The sequence below is a fragment of the Lepidochelys kempii genome, chromosome 13 (genome assembly GCF_965140265.1).
Source record: "Lepidochelys kempii isolate rLepKem1 chromosome 13, rLepKem1.hap2, whole genome shotgun sequence".
Lineage (NCBI taxonomy): Eukaryota > Metazoa > Chordata > Testudines > Cheloniidae > Lepidochelys > Lepidochelys kempii.
In genome coordinates, this window is record NC_133268.1 from 20,330,666 (window position 1) to 20,351,776 (window position 21,111).

The 21,111-nt window shown below is 42.8% G+C and overlaps 1 protein-coding gene across 2 annotated transcripts in view; it reads right to left on the bottom strand.

The window, feature by feature from the left end:
- Nucleotides 1-2,551: 2,551 nt before the first annotated feature.
- Nucleotides 2,552-21,111, bottom strand: part of SDC4 (syndecan 4) — a 31,858-nt gene continuing 13,298 nt past the window's right edge. For both annotated transcript variants that reach the window (XM_073309687.1, XM_073309686.1), the window contains exons 2-5: nt 7,510-7,654; nt 6,429-6,472; nt 5,946-6,135; nt 2,552-5,479 (exon numbers count right to left, since the gene is read on the bottom strand). In XM_073309687.1, coding sequence (XP_073165788.1) covers nt 5,328-5,479; nt 5,946-6,135; nt 6,429-6,472; nt 7,510-7,654 — 531 coding nt within the window. In that variant the 3' untranslated portion in view covers nt 2,552-5,327. The remainder of the gene's footprint in view (nt 5,480-5,945; nt 6,136-6,428; nt 6,473-7,509; nt 7,655-21,111) is intronic.

Sequence of the window (21,111 nt, forward strand, 5' to 3'; positions counted from 1 at the left end):
TTTTTTGGCCTTGAAGTGGCCCATGGGCATAGCCAGTCCTGCTGCAAGCAATGCAGGCCTTGCATACACCAACACCATACCACTGGGAGTTAGGTGCCTACTTTTTATTTATTTATTTTTAAGTGGGCCTTACCCTCTCAGTTTCCCCTGCTTTAGCAGTCAGGCACAATTCACCAGCAGTGTTGCAAGGACGAAAATAGCTACAATACATGTTAATGGAAGCTCAAAAAGTACTAAGACAGTCAAAATAGAATATTGATTTACCTGAAGTTACATTGGCACAACTGGTGTGTAGACAAACCCTTAGATGCCAAAATAGAAACATTTTTGAAAAATGGGACAACCCTTCCCTGCCCCGATGAGATATACAGTCATTTCACTTGTGTATATTTAGGGTCATCTGGGGAAGCACACTAACAGATTTTTCTTTTTGATTAAAAGAAGTTACCTTTAGCTCAGAATACAAGAGAGCTCATTAAGAGGATAAAAATAGTTATACTGATTCCAATTGGTGGGGCAGATGGGCATGCCTCTGAACTTTGTCCTCCATGCAGCTTTGTTTTTATAACAGGTTTCAGAGTAACAGCCGTGTTAGTCTGTGTTCGCAAAAAGAAAAGGAGTACTTATGGCACCTTAGAGACTAACCAATTTATTTGAGCATAAGCTTTCGTGAGCTGCAGCTCACTTCATCGGATGCATACTGTGGAAAGTGTAGAAAATCTTTTTATACACACAAAGCATGAAAAAAATACCTCCCCCCACCCCACTCATCCCAAATTCAGGTTTTGTGCTGGAAATGGCCCAACTTGATTATCATACACATTGTAAGGCGAGTGATCACTTTAGATAAGCTATTACCAGCAGGAGAGTGGGGTGGGGGGAGGTATTTTTTCATGCTTTGTGTGTATAAAAAGATCTTCTACACTTTCCACAGTATGCATCCGATGAAGTGAGCTGTAGCTCACGAAAGCTTATGGTCAAATAAATTGGTTAGTCTCTAAGGTGCCACAAGTACTTCTTTTCTTTGTTTTTATGTAAGTCAGAGCTGCCCGAAGCCATGTGACTTGGCTGGACTAGAATCTGGGAGGGTTTGGGGTTAGTAGTAGCTGAGTGAAGTGGGACTTTAAGATTTATTTTTAAGTGTACCGTATTTATACCACCTCATGTGCCAGCAGGTGAAATGACAAATTTACATCTCATAGGTCAGAGCTGTAGTATAATCAGCCTTTTTTCTAAAGTCTGTTATGCACAGAGTCCCTGTGCTGTAAACTCGGGAGGGCAGTGAATGCTGGAACTGAACAGTTGAGTCCGAAGAGTTCTGCTACTCTGCTCAACAAGATGTTGCAAATTCAACCCAGGGGCTCAGAAAGCCCTTTCCCCAGAAACTGGGGAAACTGAGCAGAGCTCAGGTTCCTGATGTGGGCAAAAGCCACCAAGCTCCCTTAAATAAAGAATGCAAAAGTTTGGTGTTTTGCAGTTTCATTTGTGAGAATATTGTGGTAGAAACTTTGGAAAGCTCAGGCAATTTCCTCAGCTCAGAAGAGGAAGTCTGGGCAGAAGAGCTTACTCAGAAAAGTAAATCCACCCACCCCTCATGACTGTAGCAAGAGGCAAATGAACACTGAGAACCTTGGAATAAATCAGCCTCAGTTCCCTCTGCAAACAGCAAGTCCCAGAGGAGTAAAGGTCAGACATGATTCAGAGAAGTTGGCTGATATATTGGCCTTATAGAAGAAGCAAATTGCTCAAGAGCCCAGTAGACAGGACATGAAACATTAGCAAACAATAAGGAATGAAGTAAACATTTCTGCTATAACCATGTAGGAGTCTGAATGTTTGAGCCCCATCCCATTTCCCTAGACATCTGCTAATTCTGCCCACTAAGCACCTGGAGCAGGTGTTCTGCTTCTAACACCAGCTACAAGGGAATAAGACTCTCACATGGGCTCTAATCCAGAGAAATACAGCACCTCGTAGAAGGCTCAGCACTTTTCATAGAGAGCAGTCTTGCTGTACCCCCTGTGCCAGGCAGTTTTGCAGCTTTCCCTTACCATATGGTCATGGAGTAGCTGTGTTTAAGCAGCCTCACACTATTAGAAAGCAGGCAATGAAGTTCTGAGAGGCTGACTAGGTGCACTGGATCCTGAAGGCAACAGTAGCTCTGAGGTTCAGGTGTATACCTGGAGTTGCACCAGTTGAATTTCTATGTGTAGACAAGCACTTAGTGTGAATCTAAAGTGAACTCATTCGGATTAAGCTAATTTAGACTAAAGTGCTCATTCTGGAATAAGAGCATCCACACATGGAGTTATTCCAGAATAGCTGCTCCTGATTAACTCCTCATGTAGACAAGCTCTAAAAGTGTGGTTTTAAACCTATTCAGTTAGCTTGTCAGTAGACTTGCATGCATTAAACCCACATAAACAGTTTTAAACCAGTGTGCATCTCCATACAACACTTTGCATGGATTTAAACTAGCTTACTCACAAATTTGAATCAGGTAAGGCCTAAGTGCCATGCGTCATTTATGTAAAAAAAACCCAAAAGAACGTTTTTAGAAAGTACCAGTTTATTTGATAAAGTACCAGTGGGGGAAAACCCAAACAAAAAAACAAAAAAACAAACAAAAAAGCACAATTACATGAGAGAATCTCTTCCAAACATCAAAAGAAAGACAATTCATGTTTCACAGGTGGCACGGTCTGTAGACAACAGTTGCAAATGGGTTATTTCCATAACAGCAGAATTAAAAAAATATTAAGTTTCCACATATTAATTCATTCCAGAGCTAGGCCCTGGGACAGGCTGGTCTTTGAATTGAAAGGTACCCATTTAAAAAAAAAAAAAAAAAGGAGGGGGGAGGGAGAGACAGGACTCCTGCTAGAGACTTCATTGCAGGGGTTCTTAAGCTACAGGATCAAGCCTTAGCATGGAGTCCACAGAGAGGAGACCCCTTGCCCACAGCTATAGAACTCAGAAGAGATCCTCTTCCTTACACCAGTCTAGAATCAGGTGTAACTGCACTGATTTCAGTTAAGTTATAACAGGTGCATAACTACAAATGGAAAGAGAATCAGGTCTAAAAAGTCTATGAAAAGATTCTCCAGGGCCTTCAGAACCAGTATGATTTTTATGAGCTACACTGTATGCAGTTGCCCCCACTCTCCACACACAAAAAGCCACCCCACAGTCAGCTATTCTGTAATCTTCGTTGTATCTGGAAAGGTAGAGACTCAGATCTAGCAAGTAAGACTGATGCAACAGGACCAAGATAAGTGGATGTTTTATATACCAATTCTGGAACTAGCCAAAGACTGCCAGAAAACCCTGTAGGACAGGAATGCATCTTCTATTCACTCAATGAATGTTTTGTGGAACTGGACCAACTCTGACAGAGGTAGGATCTGCTTAAATGATGCATTAAAACCCCTTAAAAAAAAGTTAATAGCAAGTGGCTTGAGGAAGTCAGTGTTCCCATAGAGCCACCCTTAGCAAGAGACATGATCAAACAATATTCTAAATACTGAAAGCCATCCTACTGAAGGCAAAAGGGACTAAAGGAGACTAGTTCAAAATCTCTTAAATAGCTTAGCCTATAAACTGAACAACAATTTTGCAAGAGAAAAGGTAAAGGTTACTTCCTTTGAACAGTGAGCTTCCAACTTTTGTTTGCAGCTCTACTGCAAATTAGAAGTGTCACTTTGAAATAAGGGGACGGGATCTCAGCTCCACCTCCTGAACATGAAGGAGCAAGGCTGGCATTTTCAACACAGCAACTGTTTCTAATTCATGGAAGTTAATCTGATGGCTGCTGCATTCAGGGGGCACACAGAGCGTTAGTGACCTGGCTAGTTCAGCAACCATTAGCCTGACCCCCAGCTGTGATGAACAAAACAAGGAAAATATTACTGCATTCAACATAAACAAGACATTGCACAAAGAGCAGCATATAAACAGACCAATACGCCCTTCCCTTACACACAGTAAGGCTGCACAAGCCCCAAAACCTCTAGCCTTTGTATTCTTAATATTTGTACACTTTGCTGGAAAATATATATATATATAAAATATATAGCTCTATAGGACTGATTACAATATATTACAGGATAAAAATTCCCATCTTTCCCTATAATATACTTTAATCATGTTTTAAGAATCCAATTTTGTATACAGAGTAATTCTAGCAGAAGTTATTGCCTTCAGTTTATAATTAAAAATTCACAGAATAAAGCTTAAATAGTTTTCACAATCATAAGAGATTCATTATATTAGTGTTTTATATATAAAAATGAAAAAATAACCAAAAAACCAAAACATGAGAAGGAACCATAAATAATCCTATAAAAATCAAATCAAAAAATTATGGAAAATCCCCATAAATATATCAATTGCATACAGTAGCTGCTATATAGAAAGGGAAACCTGTAACATACTGTAGCCAATCCTGCTTCAGTTCAGAATATGAATTGTATAAAACACAATATATACATCTAGAGAAATGCCCAGCCAAAGGAAACAAAGGATTTAAAAATTAAAAAAAAAAAAGTCTTAGGAATTTTTTTAAAAGTGTGTTTTTTTTTATTTCAGTACTATTTCTACAAACATAACACATTAGGCTATTTTTCCTACTTAAAAAATTATAAAATCCTACATTAAAAGGTAATTCTCCAACTTGTAAGAGGCTAGGTGCAGGGAAAGGTTAGTCTCAGAGTCAAGCAAGCCAAGAGGCTTTCCTGATTTTGCAGATTGTGACCTACCAAGGGCCAAAAAGGAAGAGGAAATTTCTCCCTAAGAGCCATTTAGGCCACATAGTTATTTCTCCCATGGGCCCTTTATGGCATATGGGCATCCTGAGCCAAGGGCACAGCTACTCCCTGATAAGGCAATGATACACTGTAGTGTAAGAGATTAATAGATAATTCTCTATAAAATGCTTTATATGATTGGCCTGCTGCAGGACAGGCACAATACTACAGGGGAAATAGAATAAAAAACCTTCTACAAAACAAGGCAAATTGGAGAGTTGCACACCAGATGCAAACACACATATATACACCCTCCCCTAAACCAAAAATAAGGAATTTGACAATCATTTGCACGCCCCCTCCCCCCAATATAGCCATGACAATGTTCCCCTCCCAGACGCTTTACATTTGTTGTGCCCTTGTTAGTTTAGCAGGATGGAAGGGTTGCACAGAAAGATTTTTTTTTTTTAAATCGCTTTGAAATTAGATCCAAGAGAGCATTTGTTGGGAGCATCTTAGCTTAGGTCCAAATGCTTTAACAATCAGTTTTTGTCCCTAGAGGGGCACAAGGTGCTGGTGGCTTTAAGCGTAGAATTCATTTGTAGGCGCTTTCTTGTAGATTGGTTTTTTGCCAAGATCATAACTGCCCTCATCCTTTTTCTTCATGCGATAGACCAACAGGAGGATCAGGAAGACAGCAAACAGCAGCCCAACTGCCCCACCTGCAATAAGAGCTGGAAGAGAATATGGAATGAATATAGCATTTAGGAGGAAACGGCTACCCTCACCAGTCATAAACCTATGAAATCTATCCCAGAGTTCCAGCATTTCAGGGCTTTCTACTGGCAGCTTCCATGTTGCTGAAAGTGACATTTTCAGTCCAAACAGCATCTAGAGACCAGAACTCACTTTCCACGCAGTTTATCCATAATTAAAAAAACCAGCATTTAATAAAAAAGTTTCTTTTGATTAACACAGGAAAGAAGCTTCCCTAATACTCTGTGCCTCCCAGCTTACCTGAACAAAGCCAGTTGGCTCAGTTTCAAGTGACCTGTGGGTTGTGTGTTTTTGGTCACCATTCTTGCCCTCTAAAGTATGGGAACAATCATATGACCCCATTTTTGGCATCCCCATTTCCCCTTCCTCCCACATTTACAGCGTGGCTGATGAGTCACTAGACTTTGGGGACAGTGAAGTTACCTGCAAGGACTTCTGTTCTTTCAAAGAGGCTGCCGTTGGCTGTGCTGGCCATGGAAATCTTGTTGGACGGATCCATTTTCTCAGCGGGCAAGACTTTACGTGGAGTTATTTCATTGTCTACCACCAGGTTTTCATCCACATCCTTTGTCCCCTTACCGGTATCTTCAGGGATATAGTTGTCACTCGAGAACTGAATAAAGCAGAGACAAACCACACCCTGTCATGAGCAGCTACAAAACACTTCAAAACAGGAGAGACAGGACAGACACCATTTAATGGCAGGACAGTTGAGGTCATTCAAGAGTTCGGTGCATCGTGAGCACCTTATTCCAGTGGACTGGATATGGAAGCCCGCTATGGGGGGGTGGGGAGTGGGTTAAGGCAACAAGAGCCTTCACAGGCAGGCAGGCCGGGCCGGCCAGATACCACACAGAGAAGGGCTGTTGGGCTATGTTTTTCTGAGAGTGCTCAAACACCACCTACCATAGGACTCTCTTCAGTGGTTGAAGCAATGTCATCTTCAGCATCTAGATAACATGCAAACATACAATACAGAATTAGTTTCCCTTTGCTTTCAGAGTGTTTTCCCAAAGCCCAGGCACACTCTATAGCAGCACTAGCTGCTATTGTCTAACTAGGGCTCTGCTTTGATTAAAGTGCCCTCTTATCTGTAAGTACTTTCACCAGTTAAATATAGTTTTGATTACACAAAGCCACATGATGCAAGCTCCAGATTACCTCATTCAGAGAAGAAATCTTCAGCTCCATCAAGTGGCTCTTGCTGCAGGGTACCAGGATTTGCTCAGAAAGCTAATATGCTCTTGTGTGCTATGCTGGCTTCAGGAGAGCACTCTTTTGAACACCCATCCCTAGAGGATAATTTGCTACGATACTAACCACCAGATCTGCCTGAACATGCCACATACTAATTTCAGAGCTTGTTCTTTACCTTTTGAGAACACAATGTGAACATAAAAAGGGAACAAGGAGCTGTTTAAACTAGTTTATGCTGGGAGTTTTGAAAGCCAAAAAGAGTTCTCTGAAAACACTGAATTAACTAGCTTTCACTACTACACTGGTTTTAGGGACAAAGCTGGAAGATTCAGAAATGTTGGGGCTGGAGGAAGATGAGATTTAACAAAACTAGTTAAACTTTACAGCCCCATGGTATTAGGGTGTGGGGGGGTAATGATTTGAGTAATGCACTGTCTACCCATTGAAGATAGCATGTAATCTCATTACAGGGGTGACCTACTTGGATGCCCCTATAGAGAGGGAAGACAGAATGAGTCCCACATCATGGCATGGTGCCCTATTGCTGTTCCTATCAGTGTACTGCATCCAAGCAAGCCTCCACATAGGAGGTATTTTATTAGGCTGCTCTACTGATTCTTCTGAATGACTTGCTGAGCTTAGCTTTACAGACTTTGTAGCCCATTGCAAGTTCCATTAAAGAGCCTGTGAGACTCAGGGGACTATGTAGCTTTTCCAGGTCACAGCTATGAAGATGTAATAGTCAGAGGAAGACTCCAATTTAAAGGCTATTTCTTTCTTGCCTACATACCATCATCTCCAGAACCAGAAAACCAGTCACCCTCTCTGCTCAAGTCAGGCCTGGGGTCACTGATATCTTCATCATCTGGCAAGGCTCCAGAAGAGAAATAGTCTTCTCCATACTTCTCTGGGTCCATGGTCTCAGTTTCTCTCACCTGAGAAGGGAAAACCAGCATTAGACATTAGGCAGTGCAGCCAGCACAGTAATATTTCACCATCTAACTGGTGAAGTTCAATTCAGCCCACCTAAAAGCACCATCTTTACCTTCTTGAAAACAGCTGAATTCCCCTAGTATTTGAGAGCAGGAACCAAGATCAGCCTGCGTGGGGATTTCCAGAAGGACTGTGGGTTCAGAAGGTTCCCATGAAGTGACTAGGGTCTGAATTTACTGAAAATAGCTTTCTGGGCAAGAGCTCATGGCAGAACTCCTTGAGGTAGAAGGGAGGAATAAAGTTCAGTGTGATAGGCAGGAGAGTAGTCGTGGGACTTATGCCTAAAGAATCTTTTCCAAGCCTGTGTCAAGAGCTAGATTGAGGTTTCAGTGCTACAGTGAGAACCCAAACCCAGTATGTTTAATAGCATCATTATTTCATTTACAATTCAGATACTTTATCATACAAAAGGTTAAAACTGAGATTTGTTTGCTCCCCCCCCCATCTGTATATTCTGGGGAACAATACAAGGAGATCAAAAGCATTATAAACAGTAACTCATTTGTATCAAGTGTCCCCTCAACAACACACACAATTCAAAAAGCAAATACCTCAGCAGTTCCCTTCTCAAAATAAAACCAGGATACTGGGATCTGACAAACAGTCAGACGTGCATTAGCATGGCAGCAGTAGCCCATATAAGCCAGTCTGCAGGGGCATACAAAGGAGCCAAGCCAAAGAATTGGATGTTAAACTGCCTGACAATGGTTTAAATCAGACCGCATTTTTGCTTGGGCCTCTGAAGAGTAGAGGGTGAAGGCAGAAGATTTAGACCACGATTATATAAGTTCCCATAACTATTCTGTATAACTTTAGTGACCCTTTAGGGCCAGTCCAGGCGAGGATTCCATAACTCTGAGATCATGGACCGTCCACACTTCCAAACTGGCAGAATCCAGTGTTTGCTGTGGAATTCCAGCAGCAATTCACAATTCCACAGCCATTAAGTCATTTGCTTGTTAAGGAATTTAACCCTTTCCTTACAGTTGGAAGTACAATGCAAACTGAATGGACAGCTGCCGCCGCCGCCGCCACCACCACCAGTTTCACTGGCCTTGTTTGGCTAACGATTCCCATTGCTATCACCAGTTCTGCTCTGCTAGCGATAGAAATGCTGGGAGCACTAGTGTGGCTGGTGGTGCCTAGCCACCTGTTACAAGCATGGAGATGCAGGGTTAACTGGAGAGGGGGGAAGTGGAGACTTGGGGAGTAAGGAGGGGAACACAAAATATTGGTTCTCCACCAAAGCAGCTCACCCTCCCTTCCCCCAGATGGAATGCCATCTTATCTGGTAGCTCCTGGAACCATTTAATCGGTGTTAAGCGCTCCCAGTGCTTCAAGGGGGTGGGGGGTGTTCAGAAAGCAGCCTGTCTGCTGCCTTGCCCCAGGCATGGTCCCACTGCAATAGAAGACCTGTGGCATTGCCACAGCTAGCCCTGCTCAACTTGTGGGGCACAGGCTGCAGACCAAAAAACTGCAGTACAGATATATCCATAAAAACTTTATTACAGTGCCAGATACAAGTGGTCTTTTCCCCTCACACCAACAATCCACTTCCACATCCGTAGATATTGCAGTTGCCCCAGCCACCAGGCTCTACAATCAGGCTATGAGAAGCTTCTCCTCATCCTGAATTCGAGGGGCTAGAACAGTGACGCAATAGCTTTTCTGGCAGCTCTGGTTCATTCTACCCCTTCAGAGTCAAAAGGGACCAGAAAACACTCAACTGAGCATCCTGAAAAACCAAGAAGAGCCTGATTCTGCCAGACTCCTCACCTCCCATTATGCCCCAACTAAGACAGCTAGAAATACAGCCTGGAACAAATATTCCCAGCATCACTGGTCATTTATAGGACAACTTTTATACATTTATAGCGCCAACCTTAATTAGAAAGGAGGCATCTGAAGCTAGCCAAGACACCAGGGCTCCCTAAAATGGTACTGCAGCATAAGCCACAGCTGGAATGAGGAGGCTGCTGCTCCCATCCCAGACTGCGGATGTTTTATTAAGATACAGAAAGGGTTTGATTTCCATTTGCTACCAGGCCACTGTTCAGCAAGTCAAGGTGTGTCCCCCAGACAGTAGCTTTCATGTAGTGCAATGGCAACAGGTTGAGGAGGTTTTCCCTTGAAAAGCAGACAAATATTGACAGGTGTCAGTACTACATTACATCTTTGTGCCAGCTCACCCAGACTGTACACTCATGACTGGTGAATCACAACCATCAGGCAGACACAAAGCAAATGCCTAACAAGGGAGGCTCAACAGAGAAAACTAGGCTGGATCAGTGAGTCTGAAGGGACTGAGTAACCTGCCTTATTCAATCAAACCAAGGATGAGTAAGAATGGTAGACATTTGCTATTACTGGATACTTTGGAATACACCAGGTTCAGATATCACAGGGGGCTTATTCATCAAAATACACACTGTCTGTGTGTATGAGTGAGGGAGGTCCAATACTAACGAAGTTACTGACTCACAGCAGTAGATACGATTATATGGAGTTTTCCATGCCATTGCTCGTTTGGCCCTGGGCCCAGGAGAAAGTAAGTGGGAAGTTCACTCTTCATCTACAGTAACTTTCTGGAAAATATCCAGACAGCTACTGGGGGAGGTGAGCAGCAGCAGAGGGACCTACACTTCTACACACTTACCCTCAGAAGATTAATTGTGTATCCTTAGGGGCTGGGAGTTGAGACTATTTGAGGTACTGGGGGTGCTGTTGGGCATCTCACTTCCTTCCTGTATGGGTAAATGTGGTGACATTCATTCCATGTTTCTCCCTACACAAACTCAAAACACACCCACGTAACAAGCAGGCACCTCCCTGGAGCTAGGTGTAAATCCCACCTTGCAGAGCATTCTGAATGGGAAGAGTTAACAGTGAAGCATCTGTGCTCTGTGCCGGGTGGATCTGGAACAGTGACATTCCTCACATACACACCTGCAAAGGGCACAGAGGAGCAGTTCAGAGACTCCAATGGGGTTTGTGGGCTCAGGGAGAGGCTTAGTGCAATGTTACAGTTTCTTTTAATATTGTCTACTAGGGACATTGCATTTCTAAAGCAGGAGGAAAGTCTCCCCGCTTCCCCATATATATTCTACAGGCTTCCCTAGGAGGCAGTTTCCAGGTATGAAGACTCCCTCCCAAATGGGAATTTGCAGTCCATGGGGTGCAGAGTCAATAACACAGTGGTTTTCAACCTGTGGCCCATGTGACATCCTCAGGGCCATATAGGTAGTATTGGATACAGCACACAACACTGTTGGTAAATAAGTTGAGAACCACTTCCCCTTTTCAAAAATACCTGGCACTTGCCGAATGTCCTCCACAGCCGCATTCAGCCTAACACTTTTGGCAGTCACCAGCTGGAGGCTGGCATCGGATCGAAACTGCTTGTGGCCAGTTGTTCTGCCACCTGCTATTATTGTGCTGGAACTGCCTCAGGGCTGAGTCCAGCCACTCTTATGATGGGAGAAAGACTAAATGACTGTGCAGCCTCACCTACTTCTGGCAGCTGAAGTCAAGCCTTCCTGCTAATATGCTTTAGCAAATAGAATCCTTTGACTACAGAAGGATGTCGCTTCTGCTAAAGTCCAGCTCCAGGATTTCTTCTGGATGTTAAGCAGCTTTTACCCACAGTGACGTGAATGCCAAGTAAGATTAACAAACATCATTGGGGGGAGGGGAATAGAAGGGAGGAGAAAGAGGGCAGGAGCTTTCCCTGCTTAGCAGGAGCAAAAAGAGAGGCTTACTTCTTAGCTGCCAGCCAGAGTGTGTGCAGGTATGCATACTCTGCCTTTATCGTCACATGCTGCTTCAGTAGGATCCACGCAGGGGAAGTGAATGTTTAGGCATTACAGGGATTAGCACACTAGACATGCCAAGATGCAGAGGTAGCAGCCTCCTGTGTATGGATCATTCATGTAGAAGAAGCCTATGGCTCCAGGCAGAGGAGCTGGCAGGGCTGCGATACCTGATCCCCTCTCTGGCTGAGGAGTCTGATTTCAGAGTGGCTTTGGCTCTATTTCAGAAACCCAGATCAGCACTAGCTGCTTCTCACAGTGAAATCTGCTCACACTGCAGCACACAAAATTCCTATCTAACATGTGACTTTCCACAGCCACTGACTAGTTCTGAGAAGGAAAAACAGTAAACTCTAACCAAGCCTGCCTCCTCCAGCCCACACACCACTGCCATAGCTTATGTGCCCTTTCACAGCAGCCGAAAACAAGTAACATTCTCTAGGGCAAGGGCATGAAATGCACATGATCAACTTTTAGTGCTGGCCATTGTCTCTGATCAAACACACCAATGTTTGAATTCACTCCACGCTTCTTTGAAGCCTGGTAGAAAGTGAGTTGGACAGGGCTTGCACATGCCAATTCCCAGGCATCTGAAGTGCAGGGAGCTCTTTACAGGGTTTCCAACAAGCCAGATAATGGAGCCCTATAATTTGCTTCAGAGTCTCTGCTTCCCAGCACTGTGTACACAAGCCCAGGAGTAAACAGGAGTGAGGTGAAAGTCAAAAGAACATGGACAAAAGAATATGGACCTGAGCCAAATTTGAGAGGGCAGGAAGTGACAAGAGAGGCAAATCAGCACTTAGTTAACTATTTGCACCCTGCAAAGACAGAGGTATGGGGAGTTGGTCTGACAGCTCCTTTCCAGATGTTTACTGATAGTAAAAATTCTATTCTTAATTTCAACACCAGGAGATCAAGAACTGATTTTCATCAGAGAGACTCAACAGAATGTGTGTCTCACCTGCACATCCATTCATATGACCACTGGAAAGTGATTCAAACCCAGACAAGTCCTGCTGCAAGTTTCCTCCTCCGCACAGTGAATTTGAGAACGGTCACACAGGATCAGACTAGGGATCCATCTAGTCCAGTATCCTGTCTGACAGAGGAAGATGTGAGAAGTTCCATACTGGAACAGTCATGGACTAGCCTGCCCAAATGGGAAGTTTCTTCCAAATCTTGTCAGCTGTTGATTTGTGCTCTGAAGCAGTCATCCTGCTCAGTACAGTCAGTTCTTCACAATATAGATATCTAATTCTTTTGAATTCTACTTTGATCTTTATGTCTCTCTTCTAGCAAGAAGTTCCACACAGTAATGGTGCATTGAGTGAAAATATTTCCTAGTTTTGAATTTGCCACCTTTCAGTTTCATTGAATGTCCTTTTGTTCTTGTGTTATGAGACATGGGGTAAGTTAGAAATTCCTGATCTACCTTCTATACCATTCTATATGGAGAAACATCTTGTCCCCTCACTAAACTCAGTAGTCCTGATCTTTTCAGTCTCTTAATGCGGCACTGTTCCTCTAGTCATTTCCATTGCTATCCCTGAACACACACTGGTGTTCTGAGGTTTGACACTGTACTCCAAGTGAGGGTATACCGTTGATTTAAAATAATGGTATTGAATCTTTTCAGTATTCTTCTCCAGCCAATTCCTTGCTTCGTGTAGTTCTGCTGCACACTGAGCAGAATTTTTTCATTGAGCTGTCCACAGCAAGGCTTAGGGCTTTTAAGCCATAACCACTCAAGGAAAAACTACTCACCCACAGCTTAGTTGTAGGGAGTTGTTGGATCCCCAGTTACCCAGACAGGCTGGAATGGTTTCGAGAATATGCTAAAGCTCATCCAGCCAGTGAGTATTTGGGACTTCCTCCAAGATGCAGCTCATAGCCTAGAGACCTTCAGCAGTTTGTGCACTTGTGGATTTAGGGAGTAGCACAGAGTCATTGTGGGCTATTATATTAGTGGAGTATTCATGAAAGAGACAAGAGCCCTTACAACATAGCCAACCTAAAATTCAATCACTTAGTATGCATCCGATGAAGTGAGCTGTAGCTCACGAAAGCTTATGCTCAAATAAATTGGTTAGTCTCTAAGGTGCCACAAGTACTCCTTTTCTTTTTGCGAATACAGACTAACACGGCTGTTACTCTGAAACCTATCATTTAGTGTGTTTGTTGTTGCTTCAATTGGGCACTTGGAAAGGAGTGGCATGTGTTTATCTTGACACCAGAGCATAATCCCATCCTCCCCAGGCATACACATAATGTCACATGCAGCAGAAGTCATATTACTAAAATGCACATCTAGATTTCAAGTTAAAGGATTCTCAGAATGGGGCTTACACAATACTGAAGTCAGCCCTAGAGTCTGTACTCTAAGAATCTGTGTTTAAAAGAAGCATGCCTATACGAAAGCCACCACAACTGACACTAATTAGCCCTCTTGCTGGATGTCTCAGCAGAGAGGCCAAGGACCAACTACTAGACCATGGAAAGTGAACTGTGTCAGCACCAGATGTAACCCCTCCAGGGCAGGGACGTGAGGCATACTGGTAGAGTACATACATGTTGCTTCACTGCTTATGCTTGTGATGTGACTGACTGAAAGCTCCATGGCTGTCCTGACATTAGCACTGAATTCACTTAAATACTTCATTTCTGCCCCTTTGCCCTTAGTTCCAGGCCACCAAAGAGTTGTCATTCTTGTATCAGGAGATCCCAGAAATTAAGCCATTGTTGAAGCAATCTTGGCCAAAATGGATTTGTCCTACCATGGTACATGGCTGGGATCCAGCTTGTCAAACTAAGTGTAAACCACTGGAAATCTGATGCTATAACGGAAGCGCTGAGGCCAGCAAGCTGCAGACCATGTGCTAGGAGAGCTGTGAAAATAAGGTAGGCAAAAGAGCAAAAACTGTGATCTTAGAAACAAAGGAGCTAAGCCTGGGACAGGAGGGAATTTCCACCCACTGCCCTTTGTTCTATCTGATTTATTTACATGAGACTCCTGTCTCTTCCTAGCTGTTGGAAGGGATTTTAAATAAATCTGTTCTTAAAAAAACAACAACAATGAGGAGTCCTTGTGGCACCTTAGAGACTAACAGATTTATTTGGGCATAAGCTTTGTTAGTGTCTAAGGTGCTACAAGGACTCCTCGTTGTTTTTGCTGATACAGGATAACATGGCTACCACTCTAACTTTGTTGTAGACAGTTACTTTAACACGCACTCAAGAAGTGTCTTCCAGAGAACTCAGTGATCTTCAGATACCAAGCCTCAGATCATTTTAGCATATTTTACAATATCCACCAGTCAGCTCTCTACTATAGATGCTTTGGAGTCACATCAGACTCAAAACACCTCCAAAACAAGAGCCACTTGTTCCCTTCCAGCTTCTCTAACACGGACGCACTGTAGCGCCATGGGGTATGCCACCATCCATCTGCCCCTTTAAAGCAGAGACAATACCCTCCTCTCCCATGAAGAGCTCTGTTAGAAGGAAATCACTGCTTCAGAAGCAAGAGTTTCCAGAGACTTCTGTCTTATGTGACTGCTTACTACTGTGGAAAAAGTTGGATAGTACCAAGCCAGTCACATATGACTGAACTCTACCTGTGAGGGGTCCTGCATGCTGAGGTAGTAGTTATCCCCCCATGTTAACAAGCATTTCTGTATGTGGTGAGCACAAAGGCCTGGTCTACACCTAAAATGTAGATTGACATAGTTATGTCATTCAGGGGTGTGAAAAATGATGGAAAATGGTGGAAAAAACACTTCTATCTCTGTAGAAAGGATCTGCAGTATAGCATTGCTGCTGTGCCACTGTAGCGCCCAGAGAGTAGACAAGCCCAAATCTCACCAGCAGAAAATGGGTTGCTTCTTTTTCTAACTCCAAAACTCCTCCTCTTTAGATGCATAAACTCCTTAGCACAGACACTGAAGAAATCTCTTCTATGCCTGGGAGCAGAGCAAATAACCTTATTTTAATCCAGGTCACACCTTATATCAGCATTCCTCTGCATAACAAGTACTGTAACAAATCCACATTAGCTGGCTCACTGTGCCCTCTGATCATCTTTGGTGACTGCTTGCTAGTCAGCTTGCTCCAAATTATTGACAGGATAGATGGCCCCTTCTGGCTTTAGTGCCAAGGAAGAGAGTTTAATCAAGGCTTCCCTGCAAGTGCATGCACTTAAATAGGCTGGAGCCTACTGAGCCAATTGTGCTAGGAGCTTTCAGAGACAAAGTGCTACTGTGCATTTCCTCAATATACTTTAAAGTATCAAGTGATTGGTCATATTGATGAGCAGCATCAGCTCTCACTAGGCAAAACTACCTTTACACCCAAACTATCACATAACTACTTGGCTAGGGTGTCCTCAGGTCAACATAAATTGCCAAAATAAACCCAAAACTTTAGGTTAGATCCTGAAGCCTGTGCTGAGTAGGAAGTAGCAAGAGAGAACAGCAGGCCAGGATTTCTGCAGACAGTTATCGTCCAGCTGTCTGGGTGGCAGTGAGACTGGAGCAAGAAGAACAAGTCTGTTGGCAAGCATATTCTAGTTGTCTGAGACTGGGAGAGTCACTTTCAAATTACAGTGCAGTCCTTCTGCATTTCCACCTCGGGTTCCCTACCAAGAACCTTAGCAGGTAGATAGCGGTAAGAGTAGAATCACTTGTCATTCCTCCTGTACATTCCTATTGTGATGTTTTAAATACTGTGGCAATGAGGGGCTTCCACCTACCCCCGCCATCAGACAACCCTGCAGTGAAAGGATAATCTCATAGCAATAGATTATAATGTATTAAGCAGAGAAGTCAATTTGCCATCACCAGTTCAGCAAGAGGGCTTTACTGTAGCCAGAACCCAAGGAGAGTGAGTTCCAATATGTAATCCAGAGCAAGCTCTAGGTAACATTGTATTCCGAGTTTCATGCTCTCTGGAATCAGTTAGCTTTTGACCCATGTGCATTTGCCTAACAGAGCCCACACTTATTTAAGACTAGGTGTGTGTGTCACTTAAAAACAAACAAAAACAAACAAAAAAAAAACCCTGAAGAAGATGCAAAGAGGAAGACAAAGAATTGACTGGGAGGAATTTCTTGTTTAAATAATCTGATATTAGCAAACAGAGCCATAAAAGAGGTTGTACAGTTCCCATGACAGACGGTCACATGCAGGGATCTATTTACAGCAAGTGGACTCATTAACTAGCATCATAACCTTTTCTGATGAACCAGCTATAGGTGTTTGGAATCGTAAGTATCTATTGGTTACAAAGTCTAATTTCAGCATCTTCACCACAGGGATCTACTCATGTTTTAAAGAGCGATTCAGTTAAGCAGCTCAAGGCAGGATAAATAAAGCCAGCCACTGACAGCCATAGTGTCCAAATTCAGAGTACGGGTGGGAAGAGTCCATTATGCCTGTTCTCCCAGGGAGGTGAAGGCACAATGGGTTCTCAACAGGAGTAGATCCTCTTATCATGGGATTTTCATTCAAACATCAAAGTTTGGTATACAGAAGACCAGAGTCAAAGAATGCAATGTAATATACCTGTTTTCCAAAATTTAGTCTTCTCCTTCCCTCACCCGAGGGAGGCATATGGAGATCCTTCCTAGAGCATAACTCAATCCTCCAAGTTATTTTGCAGAATTGCTATGGTGTTTTTTTTGTTGTGGTGGTTTTGGGGTGTTTTTTTTTTTTACATGTGTATTACATTACTAGCTTGTGTGTCTTGCACCTTTAAATTCCTTTGTAACAGTGTTAGCAAGATCAGACTTCAAAGAGAATAAGGCACACAGCAGAAGTTTTGGTGCCTTTCCTAGCTGGCCCAATACAGAGCTAAAATGGCCTGACAAGCAACTAATCTAAGCTTCCTTGTACAGTTGAGATCCTGATACTGCATCTTGAAAATGTTTCAATTCCCCACAATCTATGCAAGTTTAATCATATCAAGAGACTAGAGATTTAGGTTTGATTTACACTTAGCTATGTTAGTTTAGGAAGGTTTTGCTCATATAGATGTGATTTAAAAAATAAAATGTGTAATTAAACCAGAAAAGCCTTTAAGTGTAGCTCAGAAAGGCTCCACTAAGGTCTTGTCCATGCCCAGGAAGCTAATGCCCACATCTTAACTATTTCCAGATACTCACACCTTCCCAGAATCATGCAAGTCACCTACTAAAGTTAAACATGCTTACAGCACCCCAGCATTCTAGGGCTTGGTTTTTCTCCCCCTCCTCCGACAAAGGAATACTTCAGCTTCACACACACAGACACACACACCCTCCTTAACCCCCCATCATCTGGGTGCCAGGGTGTCTTTCTAAATGCATGCTAGTAATCTAGAAGACCATAACGTTCTGTTATTCACCCCTTCTCTGGCTTCTGAAATCCATAGACCCCACAGCACTATCAAGGCATTTAGTTACCAGCATGCAATGACAAGGCCCATTAACAGTAGTAATGTTTATATGACAGTGTTTCTGATGCTTGACCTTTGTTTAGTTAGAATTAGTGCCAAGACAGAGTGTATAAACAGCCTCCTGTATAAGAGGCTTCAGAGCATGAGAGAGAATATTCTGGATCCAGTGTGCATTTCTATTTGCAATAAATATTTCTTTTCTTGGAAAAAATCCTCTCATAAATTAATTCTAGTAAATGAAGTCTCCTCCACCTACCACCACAAATAGAAACAGTCTTTTTAAATGGGCTCAGAAATAAAATTGGAATCCTTACCACCTTAAGAAAAGGTACCTGCTCTAACAAGACTGGGGACTTCTAATCACAGTGCCAGGAGGGCTTGCTGTACTGACCAAATTCCTAATTCCATAAGGTCAGACAGGGAGAAGAAATCCTATTTAGGAGTTGCAGTTTAGCCTTATCAAATTTGAACAATGGTCCATCATGCGAGATATGGTTTGAGCATTGGCCTGCTAAACCCAGGGTTGTGAGTTCAATCCTTGTGGGGGCCATTTAGGGATCGGGGCAAAAATTGGGGATTGATCCTGCTTTGAGCAGGGGGTTGGACTAGATGACCTCCTGAGGTTCCTTCCAACCCTGATATTCTATGATTCCTCCCACCACACTACATCAGGTCACTGGTCCAATAATTCAGTCTCTGGTCATCAGAAGTAGCTAGACCCTGATGTTCTAGACTGAAAAAAAGAACTCATAATAATTCTGTCCAGCTGCGATCGCCTTAGATACAAGGGGTCTTCACTGTGCCAAAAAGAAAAAAAAAAAGTGGGATGGGGGGGTATTTAATTAAAGAATTGCTACCTCTCTAGAAAATTGCAGAACTGCAACATCAAGGAAAGTTTGAGTCACTGATTCTCAGAAGAGAAACAAAACTATTATACAAGTGCTGACAAGAGGTTTACAGAACCACAGTAAACTTCTGTCTTAGAAAAAGTAATTTTCAGACTCCAGCAAGCTTCTGTTTTAGAAATGTGACTTCCACAAGTCCAAATCAGAATGTAATCTCTATATTACTATTAGTAAGAAGATCTTGGAGAAGTTCTGAGCAGAGGCAGTTATGGCTTTAATGATTCACAAAAAGAAAAGGAGTACTTGTGGCACCTTAGAGACTAACAAATTTATTTAAGCATAAGCTTTTGTGATGCATCCGATGAAGTGAGCTGTAGCTCACGAAAGCTTATGCTCAAATAAATTTGTTAGTCTCTAAGGTGCCACACGTACTCCTTTTCTTTTTGCGAATACAGACTAACCCGGCTGCTACTCTGAAACCTTTAATGATTCAGCAACTCATCTGTATGACGAAAAGGCACTGGTTTCTAAATGTGTAACTTAAGCTATGTATCTAACAAGAAGTGAAAATTCTCACCCACTCAGTCCTAACTGGAAATGGGAGTCTGAAGTATTTAATCCAATAAAAAGCCAAGGCAGCTGCATTCAAGTAGAATCTTTTATGGCACAGCAATGCAATAACTTACCACATCTTGTGTTAAATATTTAGCACACTGCCCCCATCCCATTCACTAACAATGAACTCAGCCCTGCCTCACCACAACAGCTCTATTCTAGTGCAAATCATTTCACGCCTTAATCTAAAGGGCCTGCATTCCACCAGGTTTCAGCAAGCAGCCATTCGCTCACTGATAGAAACAGTTTAGAGGTCAGATATACTCACAGCTGGCCTACACAATTTTTGACTGCTTTAACTATATTGTAGTTAGGGAAGTGTACAACCCTCTATTGTTTGACACAGTTATAGCAGTAGAAGGGTGATGACAGAAATAAGGTGTACCATATAGTTTATTTCTGTCAGCACCTGTACACTGGTATAACTGTTTCAACCTAGGGGATTCTACTTCACTAACTACAATCCATTGCTAAACCAACATGGTTAAAGTGGTACCCAAAAGGAATAAAAATCTTTTTCAGATCAGCCAGGAAAGCAAGCCTCCTGTAGGGACAGGATAAAGCTAACATGAAGTCACATACATCTCTGCACTGCTGTGGTGAAGATATTTTCCAGTTTGGGGGAGTCCATTATATGCAGGGTTATGCACCAGAGAATTGCCCAGCAGTCAGTTACTACACAAAAATGTAATTCTACTCATCTAGGTGTGAAAACAGGGGCTACCTTGACAATAGGGGTCACTTATTTTACAGATACTAGCACCCACTATACCACACTATTCCCAGAGATGCAGTTCCAGCCCAAATCACACCAGGCATTTAGGAAGCACCATGTACAGAGCAAAACAAAGATTCTCCCATTTGAGGACAAACTTTTTTTTTTTTAAAGCAATAGAGAGAATAGTGAGAATTCAGAGTCAGCCAAGTGGATTCTAGCAGCAAGCAAGATTTCAGTAGCGTATTTAGCAGCAACAAGAGTTTGAAGTGTGGTAAAAACAGACTGTGGGAATTCTGCAGAAGTTCGCACTGTGATGGCAGACAGACTCTCCTCCCCATTGTTAGGCTAGAAGTCAAGTTAATAGAGCTCAGCCTTACAATTGAGAAATAGGGCAAAACAAGGCACTAGACACTATGCAGGAACAGCAGGATAAGAGAACAAAGTCATATCCTGAAATGGATTCAAGTCATGCACATTGGAAGGGCCTTGTCCTCTCTCCCCACCCAAAAACCAGAAAGAAGAGTCCATGGTATCCTAGCCATAAACAACAGTTTTCACAGCTGCTGGACTGGAGGTGGATTTCAGCAGACAAATAGTCCGCACATCTTTGCCAAGCCATTGCCAGCCACCTCACGGGCCTGGTGCACTAGCAGTAATGTGGCAGAGGTAGAACGAGGTAGAGCATTAGGATAACAAACATGTTTAACTCCTTGTCTTCTTATACATCGTGGGTTTGGGAGTCTCTAATATTAGAATTCTCTGGAAAAAGTGAAGAGTTCAGCCCTGGGCTGCCTCCACCTGTTCAGAACGCAAGAGTTCTCGTGATCTCTTCTCAAATAGGGGACTCAGAAAGGTGACTTATGCAAGGGATTTGTTCCCCAGCTTCCATTGTGGAGACTACTTCATAAGAGAAGTTCCTCTCAGGGACTCGTCTTGCCAATCCTTAGTTTCCAAAGGATTTCAGTCTCTGGGACACAAGGAAG